This window comes from Passer domesticus, chromosome 8 (genome assembly GCF_036417665.1).
Source record: "Passer domesticus isolate bPasDom1 chromosome 8, bPasDom1.hap1, whole genome shotgun sequence".
NCBI classification, from domain to species: Eukaryota; Metazoa; Chordata; class Aves; order Passeriformes; family Passeridae; genus Passer; species Passer domesticus.
Genome location: NC_087481.1, coordinates 37,386,420 through 37,398,707, shown reverse-complemented (window position 1 = coordinate 37,398,707; position 12,288 = coordinate 37,386,420). Strand labels below are relative to the sequence as shown.

Genomic DNA, 12,288 nt, shown 5'->3' with positions numbered 1-12,288 from the left:
CTATTCAGTAGGCACTGTGGTGTTGAATCTGGGGTTTGACGTTTCCTGTCAACAGTAGCTGCATGTAGTGCCAAGATGTACTAAAATGTATAATCTAGTTTTAAAAAGGTTAATATGCTGCAACTTTAAATGCTAAAATACCTTAATTTCCTTATTTTTATGGTAGTGTTTCTTCTGTAAAACAAAATAAATTTTCTTGTGAGTTTGCAGTGGTACCATGCAGATGTAGGCAGGCTTCATGTAGCTCTATAGGAGTATGCAGATGTGGGATGGTATTCCTGAAGCTCTGGCATTTTATCACAAATCATGCTAATAGATATGAAAGGCACACTACTTATTTCAGTATCTGTGTTGTGATCATTTGAGCTATAGTAGGATGTCTGCTTTTCTATGTAAATTTCTTTAGGCAAACTGGAGATTAGACTGCGATGCATATCTGTGTATTTTTCTAAATTCTGTTGTGGAGCTTTGGTTTTGTGTCCAAGAAAGGGAAGACCAATGTTTCAGGCAGAGTAAATAGACAAATATTTGTATGTGTATTTTGTGGTTTTATCTAAGAAAAATACCTCTGTGTGTGGTTTGTGTATGGTAGACCATACAGCAAAATAAGGAAACAGCCACTGCTTCTCTTAAACCTGGTTATCATATGCAACCTGTTAATAATATGCTTTTAATGTATAGCTGATTGGATTGGGAGAAACTTTCTGAAGAGGTTAGTAGGATTTGTTTGACAAACATTACAGGACTGTACTAGATATGTTTTACATCTGTCTTTGAAAAATAAAGAGGGGAAAAAAGTGTTTTAAGATTATTGGGAGGCACAAGAACTGTATGTTTTGGTGGATTCCAAATGACTTTAAGTAATGTAATTCCATAAACATAATGTCTGTGCTTATGGTGGAGGTAGTATTTTGTAAACCCAGTTGTTTAAGGCCTGTGTTTTGGCATTTTTTGGAAAGGCACAATGCAGAATATGTATCATGGAGGGATGAATTACTATGAAAGGATGTCTGTTATTAATGGTGGTATTTTTTTTCTCTATACTGAATTGATTTTACAGGTGGCATCTTCTTGTATCTCCAAGCAGGTGTGTTCTACTCTAAACTGTAAAATGCTTTTAGAGCTGAACAGTTAAAAGGGACTTAAAACATACATAGATTATAAAATGAAGGTGGTATATTGTGTAATAATGGATCAGTTACTGTCTTGAAGACTGCAAGCAGGAATTATGGATGTTCTTAAATGTGAATTAAAGGAGATTATTTTTTAATCATTTCTCTTAACTAATTATCTGAGTAATTCATCTTGTGAATTATGTTACCTCCAAAATACAACTTCTTGCTGTTTAATCAAAAACTTAGGTCGCTAGGGGCTTCTTGAAGAAAAATGACTTAACAGATATTACCCATGATACTTCCTCTTGAGATTCTTCTGCAAGTTCTTGGCTTCAGTGAAGTAACTCGTTTAACAGTAACACTGGTACTGCAACAGTGATGTAAATATTTCTCAAAAGACCAGAGAGTTGTAGCTCTGAAGGAGAACATGTGTGATGGGACCTGTTCCAAAACATGTTGGCTTTTTCTTCTCATCCTTGCCTTACTATTAGAAGATGGTTTTCGGTTCATGTTTGATTCTCATAACATAAGATCTGAGTCACTCACAAGAATTTGGTCTTTCCTATGTCACTTTAATGATCAAAACTCATCTCTTTTATAGAGAAGATTTATTTAATTGCAGGACATTCTAGTAGTTTAATCACTCATGCTGACGATCTTTTGTATTAATTCCAACTTTCTTATGGGCTAATTAAAACTCCTTGCTTTTGTTATCTCCATAAGGTATCCTGTTTATTTTTATTCTAGGTTATTTGCTTTCTAGAAGAGAGGGTCAGGCAGGATCCCCTGAAAAACCATTGTCTGATCTGGGTCGTCTCTCCTACTTGGCTTATTGGAAAAGTGTCATATTGGAATACCTGAACTGCCACCATGAAAAACAAATCAGCATCAAAGGAATGAGCCGAGCTACTGGAATGTGTCCACACGATATTGCCACAACCCTGCAGCAACATAGCATGATAGATAAAAGAGAAGACAGGTCAGTGAATCTTGTAAAAAAAAACTTTTAAAACTGAGACAAAACATTCTCTACTTACAAAACCGCTGATGTGAAAAATGTCTGTGTAAAAGTTTGACTTTAAAATAAGTGATAATCATCTTATTGCAGAAGTCATTGCAGATGGGTCGTACATAGAGAGCTTTTCTTCCTGGGGATATTTTGGATGCTCTTTCATGTTAATGGTTATTAGAAATATGTGGCCAGCTCAAAACATTTTCAGTTAAGCTTTTTGTTTCATTCAGTATAATCTTCCCTAAGTGTTCCCAGCTCTTGCTGTGCAAATATTTCGCTTTGAATACAAGTAAGAGAAAAAAATGGTGATTGTGGGTGCCAATCCCTCTTTCCACACCTCCTCTTTCAATCATTGCTGAACTCATGTAAACCATGAGATCAGATCAGCTGTACACCAAGTGCTCCTGCTCAAGGTACTGGTAGTACAAGTTTCTATTTAATGTCATGATCAATGTTCAAAGTCAGTGCACTGCGAAGGGGAGTTCCTGTTTTGTGAATATCTTCTTTCTTCATGCTCTTGATGGGTATTTAGAACTTTTCTGGGTTGTTGTTCTTGCTTGGTCTGTTTCTTTCCATAAAATGTCTTAAATGGTTTTCAATGGTATTTGTGTTCCTGAAGATCATCTTAATTCTTTCTGGATATTCCAATCATAGAAAATTTATAATTAAGCAAAGCTGCCTTACAAACACTGGCCTGCCAAAACAGTAAAATTAAAATTAGAAGAAGTTCAGCCTCAGTAATTTTTATGTGACCCAGCACTAGTATTCAAAACTAGTAATTTTTGAACCAGTAAGAATGCAGGTCTTCAGAAAGGAGATTGGTTTACAAGGTGGTGTATGAGAGGAGTAAGAGGAGTGCCTTAAACCTCTTCTGGAGTACTTATGGACAAATGTATTTTAAGGGAAATTTTTTGCATGTGTAGTGAAGTAGAAGTTTGTCACAATTCTGGAAAAGGGTTCTCGATCTGATTTCTTATTTTAAATTTCATTTTTCACTGAGAGAATGTTGTTACTTCACCAACCTGATTTTTAAAGTGCTTGAAATGCTAGCTAATCCTTGTTGTTCAGATAGCTCTTTGTAACAGGGGAGTTTTATGGCCTGTGTGCTAATATATTAGCATATTGTGCTAATTTATTAGTCTTTACCTACTTTTGATATGCCACTTCATAGTAATTGGAACATTGTTGTACTTCATTAGCACAGGACTAAAGTGTATTTGTATGCTTCGTTAGAAAACCTGTGCTTCTGTCTTCAGCTGTAACATTTACTGTCTCACTCCTGACTTGATGATCCACAGAGTTTTCTATATGTTTGTATGTAATATTAAAATTAGAAATTGTTCTGGCAGTGATTGAAGTGCCAACACTAAACCTCTTGAATAAGGTTTAGGGTAGTCAACTACAAAACCTTTACTTGGCTCTCTGTTGGCCTAGTGATGGTTTATATTGAGCTTTCACTTCATAAACTGTTGTTCCTTCATTTCCTCTCAGTAAACAGTCAGTGGTGTAAGGATGTTAGCACTGTGTGTAAGCTGGTATTTTTAGTTTGATGGATCCTTTCATTTGCCCATATTTTTTCACAGGTTGTCTTGCAAAAGGATGTCTAACTATAGAAAGGCTGTTCCATGTGATCCCTTTCTAAATTAAATTACTGTTTGTTTGTAGATTTGTAATTATTAGAAGGGAAAAGCTGATTTCAAGTCATATGGAGAAACTGAAAGCAAATCCACGTATCAATGAAGTAGATCCCGAAAGCTTGAGATGGACACCTTTGTTAGTTTCTAATGCTGCAGTTTCTGAAGAAGAGAGGGAAGCAGAAAAGGAGGTAATATCAGAGATATCTTCTGAATGTCTCTTCCTTTAGCTTTCATAACTCTGAATATTCAATACTAGACTGTCTTAAATAGAGCAAATTTAGCTTTGACCACTACATATTGCTATTGTAATGCAGAATTTTTGGAAGCTACACAGCAATACATGATAACTTTGGGGGGATGCATATGAAAACTTAAAATGTGAATCACTTGTCATGGAGCTGTATTTATCACTCTTGAGGTAGTCAAAGAGCATGTAATCAGATCAAATTTGGTGCAGAGCTCAGGGGCTGCACTTTCAATCGATTCTTTGTGTTCTCAACTTGCTCAAAGTGATCCAGTCAGTGGGCATGTAATGTAGTGCTAAAGGACTTAAATCAATTCGCTGCATCATTAATAGTGCTAAATATCCCATGAAATGCAATCTTCTTTGGTTTGTTATCTGTTAACTGTTGTAAAGGAACAACTAGATGATTCAGCTGAAATGTTGTTGCTAGGTTAGCCAGCAGTGCTAATCAGGGTTGACTTATTTTAACTATTTAGCTGAATGTAAAGGATATGGCAAAGGAAATGCTGTTTTAGTGACCTGTTATTTTAACCTCAACCCTTCAGGCTGAGCGTCTTATGGAACAAGCTAGCTGCTGGGAAAAGGAAGAGCAAGAAATATTCTCCACGAGAACTAATAGTAGGCAATCACCTGCAAAAGTACAATCTAAAAATAAATATTTGCGATCTCCAGAAAGTGTGGCCGTGGTGGGGGAGCGAGGGCAATGCACAGAACAATCTAAGGAAAGCAGTGAGGAGGAAGGCGGGGATGAGAATCCACAGAGCTCGCCTCCCCGGCTGACAAAGCCCCAGTCGCTGGCCATGAAGAGAAAGGTGTGTTCCTTCAGTGCTTCGGTTCTAAGCCATTTGTCTCTGATTTCAATCAAATAGCTACCATCAAAATAACAACCTGGTTTTTTGCAAACATTTATTAGACTGTTTCAGTCCTTTATGTGTTACTTGGACACTTAACTACTCCTCTCTTCTCTTTTCTGTACTCCATCCAGGTTTTGTCTTTTGGATTTTTCACAAATCTATAAAATACTAGTGACACAAAAAAATCAGAATTTTCTGTTAATTTTTAAACTAGAGATTGCCCTCTGGTGTTTGGCATTGGTATTGGTTCAGTATCTTAGTGGTTCTTTCCTTTTTTGTATTAAGATGGAGTCCAGCTTGTGGGGTTTGTCTTTTTTTTTTTTGTCTTATGTTTTTTTTGTCTTATGTTTTTTTAATGTAGGAGGTCCTAAAAGGGGAATACTGTTTTTCAAAAGAAATCTTGTTAAAACAAAAGGGTTTTTTAAAATCCATATTCTTCACATTTAAACATTAAATTCTGGTTGCTGCTATGTTTTGCCATGCACTAATTTCTTCATTTCCTTAAAAAATCAACTCTTTGAGTTGCTTAAAGTAGTAAACTTAAGAATCTGAAAGTTTTAAAGCACTTACCTTAGCCTTTGTATCTAGGTGTCTCTGGTGAGAATTAGGAAATTGGATTGTCCCTTTGGTTATACTTCTTGAGCTTAGTTTAAAGTAACCATAAATCTCTGAGAATGTATAATAATAGAAAAAGAAAATCTTGAATAGTTTTTTTCTATAGCAGCCAACTGTAGGATGCTTGAGGTGCACTTCTTCGATGTTATCTATTTTTCTGTGTAAATACTTATTTCTAAAAATAGCAGAAACCTGAAATGTTGAAGAATAAGCTTTGGTACTTGTGAAGGTTGTTGTGGAATTGTAAATCTACAGAGGAAAAATGTGTGAGTACAATTTATGTAACAGTGCTATGAATGTTATTTGACAGAAGAAGGTAAAAGACACTACAATATGAAGAAAATGCTAGTCTTCATTTTCACTTACAGAAAGGTTTGCATACATACCTATTTTACCTGTTTAGACATTTCACTTCTGTCTACATTTGAATTTGATGCCACATAAGGTGTTTTATTGAATTGAGTAAATTGATTATTTTAAACTCACTCTACAAAAATTTATGTCCAGAATCAGTTAATGAACAAGAATGTAGGAAGAGTTTGATTTGTGGAATTATTTTTCAGAGACCTTTCATACTGAAAAAGAAAAGGGGCCGTAAGCGCAGAAGGATAAACAGCAGTGTCACAACAGAGACAATTTCTGAAACTACCGAGGTGCTGAATGAGCCATTTGATAACTCGGATGAAGAGCGTCCCATGCCACAGCTGGAACCCACCTGTGAGATGGATGGGGAAGATGATGACTTGAAGCCTGTGATTAGAAAAGCTTTTGAGTATCAACCTGGGCAGCAGAAGCAGGAGGAAGAAGAGCTGAACAAGGAGGAGAAAGATACTCATTGTTACAGGCGTGATGAAAATTGTACAGGTAAACTTAAAATATTCTCATATCTTCACAAAAATAATTTTGTTAGGTTGGCTTCAAAAGAAATATTTTTGTCATGCATCTGGAAGCTTTAAATGAGATGTATTTAGCTGTTGTTGTTATTAAAGTAATTTGCTTTTTGTGTTCAGAAAGCAAATCTTACCCAGCCTGAGGCATTGAAGTTCTTGTCATATTGTCAAAAACAACTTCTCTGTCCCTACAGCAGGGCATTTCATACTGAACAGTGCAAAGGGTATCACTGGAATCTTGTCCAATATAGTTTTTGTGTCAGTGGTAAAGGATACAAGCAAAAAGTAACATTAGATTTATACAAATGCCTTTCTATTCAGTATTGTTGGTAATTCAGTGAAATGTTTGGTGCTTCTGTAGCATAATATATCCTCAACACCAGTATCCTGTTTTATTTCCCCACAAAAGAGACAGTTATAACTCTGTCCTTTGAAAGCTTTTCTAGTTTGATTTCAAGGATATTTCCTGTCAGAAAAGTTAATGGATGGATAGTGAAACTACTCAGGAGCTATTCTGAATGTACACTGTTCCCTTGATCTCCTGGCCTTCAAATTATGCTTATGAGTTTTAATTCCAAAATAAATAAGTAGGCTCTCAGGTCTGCATATTTTCTCTAAGAAGCCAGTAGCTACAACTTCAGTGTTTTTGTAATTGCCTGGGAAGTTCCATCCTTGCAATCCTCAATTGAGGGATCGTGGGCTGATTTCTATTTCAAACAGCTCTTGTGTGATGTGGTACATTATAATATTACCACTTTGTCCAGCTTCTCAAAAGAAACTATTTAAACTAATAGTAGCAACTGTTAAACTAATAGTAGTAACTTGCTAGTTCTAGCTCTGTCCCAGTGGTCAGGTTTGCACTGTTTTAACTAGAATGATGTTTTTTTATTTGCCCATGGACCATGTCATCACAATACAGAGGTATCACTGAAGCCATTACACTCCCAAGTGTAACATGTTATGTCTTGATAATTTTCCTTTTTTCTGGAGTATGTGTAAGTGGTATCTGGGGAGAAAGGAAAGAGGTGAATGTGTTTAGGTCCTTTTTTCTTTAGTCAATGGATTAGTTTAGTGTTCTGATGCACTCTGTGTGTAAGATTTTAATTATCTTTTGCCTTCTATCATCTCTTGTGAACCATGTCATGAGATGTTGCCCATGAGAAAGTACTAGAATAAACCACCTTTTTTCAGTATTGGTATTAAAGCATGATTATATATTTTTTTATGGCTTGTCCTCCAGAATGGTCAAAGAGGAAACTCAAGACTTTCATGTCATTACTGTCAAAAAGATGAATGTGTGTTAGATCAATGTCTATATAAAGTGAAGGCATACTTCTATTCTAAAACCGAAGGTGGAAAGTCAAATATTTGGACAGTATTTGCTTTAGTTTACATGTCCTGTCATTTACATCTCTGGGATTTTTCTAATGTATAAATGGTGGTTCCGATAGTGTCTGTTAAAAGACCACCAAACCATAACATATCTGTGTAGTGTGTTTGAGCTGTAGATACTGCATTGTTCTACTGTGTTTTGAGACCTGTTTATAACTCTTGTTTCATGCTTTCTTAATACATTTTGAGTTTATAAATTATTTTCAGGTTTATATTGGAAAATATTGATTAGTCTGCAAGCTAAGACTTTTTTTTTTTTTGTCTCTATTACCTCCCAAAGATAATACAGAGGATGTAGCTGTGTTGGAAGAAAGCACTAAAGACAATCTTGAACCTTTAAAGACTAAGCAGGGTTGGCCCAAAGGAGTTAAACGTGGTCCATCTAAATGGAGGCAAAGCAAAGAAAGAAAACCTGGCTTTAAGCTTAATTTGTACACTCCACCTGAGACTCCCATGGAGCCTGACTATCAGGTGCTGGTGGAAGAACAGAAGGAAGGAGCTGAAGACAAGCCTTGTTCAATTCCTGCTGTTACAGAGGAAGCTGTTAAAGAACCTGCTGAAGCACTGCCACCACCAGATAATGAGGTGAAAGAAGTGGAACCTGAACCTCTGCATCCACCCAGTGAACCCTTTGAAAAACAAGAAAATGATACTATGAAAGCTGGGGAGGAAGAAAGGAGCATAGAGGAAGATGGAATCAATTCAAAAGATCAAGAAAAAGACAAAGCAGAAGAAGCTTTTGTGCAGAAAGAGGAGTCTGTGCATTTGGATGATCAGGAGGAAGAGGAGGAGGAGGATGAAGAACCTTCTCACAATGAGGATCATGATGCAGATGATGAAGATGATAGTCACATGGGTTCAACAGAAGTGGAGAAAGAGGAATTGCCTGGTGAAGCTTTCAAAGAAATGCTGGAAACTCAGCAATCTTTTTTAGACGTAAATGTTCAAACTGGTAATTCAAATCAGGAGGAGTTAATGGATTGTGGTGTTGACCTTGCAGCTGATGAGTGTGCAAGTGACCAGAAAGAACTTGCTACAGATTCAGACCCAGTGCCTGAATCTGATGACGATCATGCAGACAACAACCAGGACCAAAAAGCTGGTGAAGAATTACATTCCGATTTCAAGGGAGAAAGTACTGAGACCATGGAGATTGACTCGGAGACCGTTCAGGCAGTACAGTCTCTAACCCAAGAAACAAGTGAACATGAAGATACATTTCAGGACTGTGCAGAGACTCAAGAGGCCTGTAGAAGTTTGCAGAACTATGCCCACAATGACCAAAGTCCCCAGATGACCACACTGGATGACTGTCAGCAATCTGACCACAGCAGCCCAGTTTCATCTGTGCACTCTCATCCCAGCCAGTCAGTTCGTTCTGTTAATAGCCCCAGTGTTGCTCCTTTAGAGAACAGCTATGCTCAGATCAGCCCAGATCAAAGTGCCATTTCTGTGCCGTCTCTGCAGAACATGGAGACCAGCCCAATGATGGATGTTCCCTCAGTTTCTGATCATTCACAGCAAGTTGTAGACAGTGGGTTTAGTGACTTAGGAAGTATTGAGAGCACAACAGAAAACTATGAAAACCCAAGCAGTTACGATTCTACGATGGGCAGTAGTATCTGTGGAAACAACTCTTCTCAAAACAGTTGCTCGTACAGCAGCCTTACGTCTAGTAACCTAACACAGAGTAGCTGTGCAGTGACCCAGCAGATATCTAACATTAATGGAAGCTGCAGTATGATGCAACAAGCAAACATCAATTCTCCTCCCACTTGTAATGTAAAATCTCCCCAAGGTTGTGTTGTTGAAAGGCCTCCGAGCGGCAACCAACAGTTATCCCAGTGCAGCATGGCTGCTAATTTCACTCCACCTATGCAGTTGACTGAAATCCCCGAGACTAGCAATGCCAACATTGGATTATATGAAAGAATGGGGCAGAGTGAATTCGGAGCAGGGCATTACTCACAGCCATCTGCCACCTTCAGCCTTGCTAAACTGCAACAGTTAACTAATACGCTTATGGATCATTCTTTGCCTTACAGCCATTCAGCTGCTGTAACTTCCTATGCAAACAGTGCCTCTTTGTCTGCCCCCTTAAGTAACACAGGGCTTGTTCAGCTTTCCCAGTCTCCACATGCTGTTCCTGGAGGACCCCAAGCACAGGCTACCATGACCCCTCCCCCCAACCTTACTCCTCCTCCCATGAATTTGCCACCTCCCCTTTTGCAGCGTAATATGACTTCATCGAATATCGGAATATCCCACACCCAAAGACTGCAGACTCAGATGGCCAGCAAAGGTCATGTCTCTGTAAGAACCAAATCCACACCTCTGCCACCTGCTGCTGCAGCCCATCAGCCCCAAATTTATGGGCGAGCTTCACAGACTGTGGCCATGCAAGGCCCCGCACGGACCTTAACGATGCAGCGTGGCATGAACATGAGTGTAAATTTGATGCCAGCCCCTGCTTATAATGTCAATTCAGTGAACATGAATATGAATACCCTTAATGCTATGAATGGTTACAGTATGTCCCAGCCAATGATGAATAGTGGGTATCACAGTAATCATGGGTATATGAATCAAACCCCTCAGTACCCTATGCAGATGCAGATGGGAATGATGGGAACTCAGCCATATGCACAGCAGCCAATGCAGACAGCGCCCCACAGTAACATGATGTACACTCCTCCGGGCCACCACGGCTACATGAACACAGGCATGTCCAAACAGTCTCTCAATGGATCCTACATGAGAAGGTAGGCCCGTGGGAGAGACGCTACCGAACTGGCGTATGGGATTGATCTGCACAAATACCTTTGGAGAGTACGATTTCAAAACCAGCAATTGGTGTGAATGCAAAAACATTTGTTGGCACCATTTAAAAGCTGTATGCAGCAGAAAGCCTTATACAAGTTTTTCTTTATTTCATGCTTTGTTGGGTTTTTTCTTTTTTTTTTTCCTTTGGTTTTGTTTTGTTCCATTTTGGGTTTTTTTTTGTTTATTTTTTAACATTGTGAGGTTTAACTTCTCTTTGGAGGGAATTAGGTGGTTTTACATATTTTGTTTATTTCATTGAGCTTGAAGTTCTCTGGAAAGGAAGAACTCTTTCTATGAACTGCAATTACACAGCAGCTGATGGTTCAGAGCCATTTTATGTGCCTGCTCCCATTAAAAATGTGGATAAATAGACTCCAAAACTATCAGACAGTACTGGATCATGAGCTTTTTCTCTCTCCTTTCCCCACATGTAAATGCCTTTTAGCAGTTCTTTTATTGTATTATTTTGTTTCTGAAGGTGACACTTCTGCATGCCGCTAATGTCTTTGTTAGTGACAGTGCATTTTGTAGTACTGTACAAGTGTTGTGCTTAACAGTAAGCCATTTCTTAATTTTTTTGCCTTGATTAGGTTACCCTAGTTTGAGGGTAAAAAAACCAGAACTATATTTTTGTTAATTATAAAACTTGTAAAAATAATAAAAAAAAGCTGCAAAAGCTATTCACATTTTGGTTAGTTCCAAGGGTTTTATTGCTGTATGTTTAGTGTAAAGTTGAGACTCTTTTCCATTTTTGTGACCAGTTTCTTTGGGGCTGGGTAGGAAAAAAAGGCAGCTTTCTGTTTTATAAAAACTTATGTTTTTTGTTGATTGAAACATCTCAGTGTTTATTTGTCAAGTTTTGAAACATTTTCGTATATGTCCAAATACTTGGCAGGATTTAAAAAAAAAAGTAGTGAATTTGGTGTAAAGTTGCTATTTTATGGAAATGCCTCTAACTTTACATTTTCATTCCATCTGTAGATTTTTCTATCTTTATAAAATATTGGAGTTATTTTTTAAGGGAAAAAATAGAGCAGTAGCGTGTGAATAGCGCAAACTAAGCTTACAGATCGCATGTAAAAAGGCAAAAGTTATTTGTGTCTGTTTATATTGCTTCCTTTTTTGTAGCCTTTGTACCTGTACAGAGTGACTGTAAGGGCCGAACAGAAGAGGCTTGATACATGTAAAAATAGGACCCAGTGACACTCTTGTATTTATCTGTTATCTTTTTAGTCAGTCACTTAAAAAAATACCCACAAAAGACCCGCCCAAGCAACAAAAATAAAAACTGCAAAAAACTACATCCCCCCCCCCCAAGCTGTACATTTTAACATAAAATAAATTATGATGAGCCATTTTTAGCCTCTTGTGTCTTGTCATAGTTTGATGTTGCATGGGAATTACCTCCTGAAACAGTGTTTGTTACAGTGCTCTCACGTGCTTGATCTAAAGCCCATTACAGTTGGTGGGGTTTGGATTAGGCTGTTTAGAGCTTAAGTGTAGGTTACTCATCATAATTGCATACATCTTGTGAAAATAAAGAATACCTAAGATTATTATTTTTAATAATCTTAATAAAATATGGAATAAATATGTATTTAATACCTTATGAGGTTGTCAATATTTCATGTATGAAACTTCTTTCCTACAGAAGGTGTGAATATATATATCTATATAAAAGGATATATGATAGTAACAGACATGGT

At 37.5% G+C, this 12,288-nt stretch overlaps 1 protein-coding gene across 9 annotated transcripts in view; it reads left to right on the top strand.

Annotated features, from left to right (window-relative positions):
• Positions 1 to 12,191, top strand: part of KAT6B (lysine acetyltransferase 6B) — a 107,389-nt gene extending 95,198 nt beyond the window's left edge. For all 9 annotated transcript variants that reach the window (XM_064430423.1, XM_064430421.1, XM_064430420.1 and 6 more), the window contains 5 exons: positions 1,863 to 2,094; positions 3,793 to 3,952; positions 4,554 to 4,820; positions 6,041 to 6,341; positions 8,040 to 12,191. In XM_064430423.1, the coding sequence (XP_064286493.1) occupies positions 1,863 to 2,094; positions 3,793 to 3,952; positions 4,554 to 4,820; positions 6,041 to 6,341; positions 8,040 to 10,525 (3,446 nt within the window). In that variant the 3' untranslated portion in view covers positions 10,526 to 12,191. The remainder of the gene's footprint in view (positions 1 to 1,862; positions 2,095 to 3,792; positions 3,953 to 4,553; positions 4,821 to 6,040; positions 6,342 to 8,039) is intronic.
• The last annotated feature ends 97 nt before the right edge of the window (positions 12,192 to 12,288 follow it).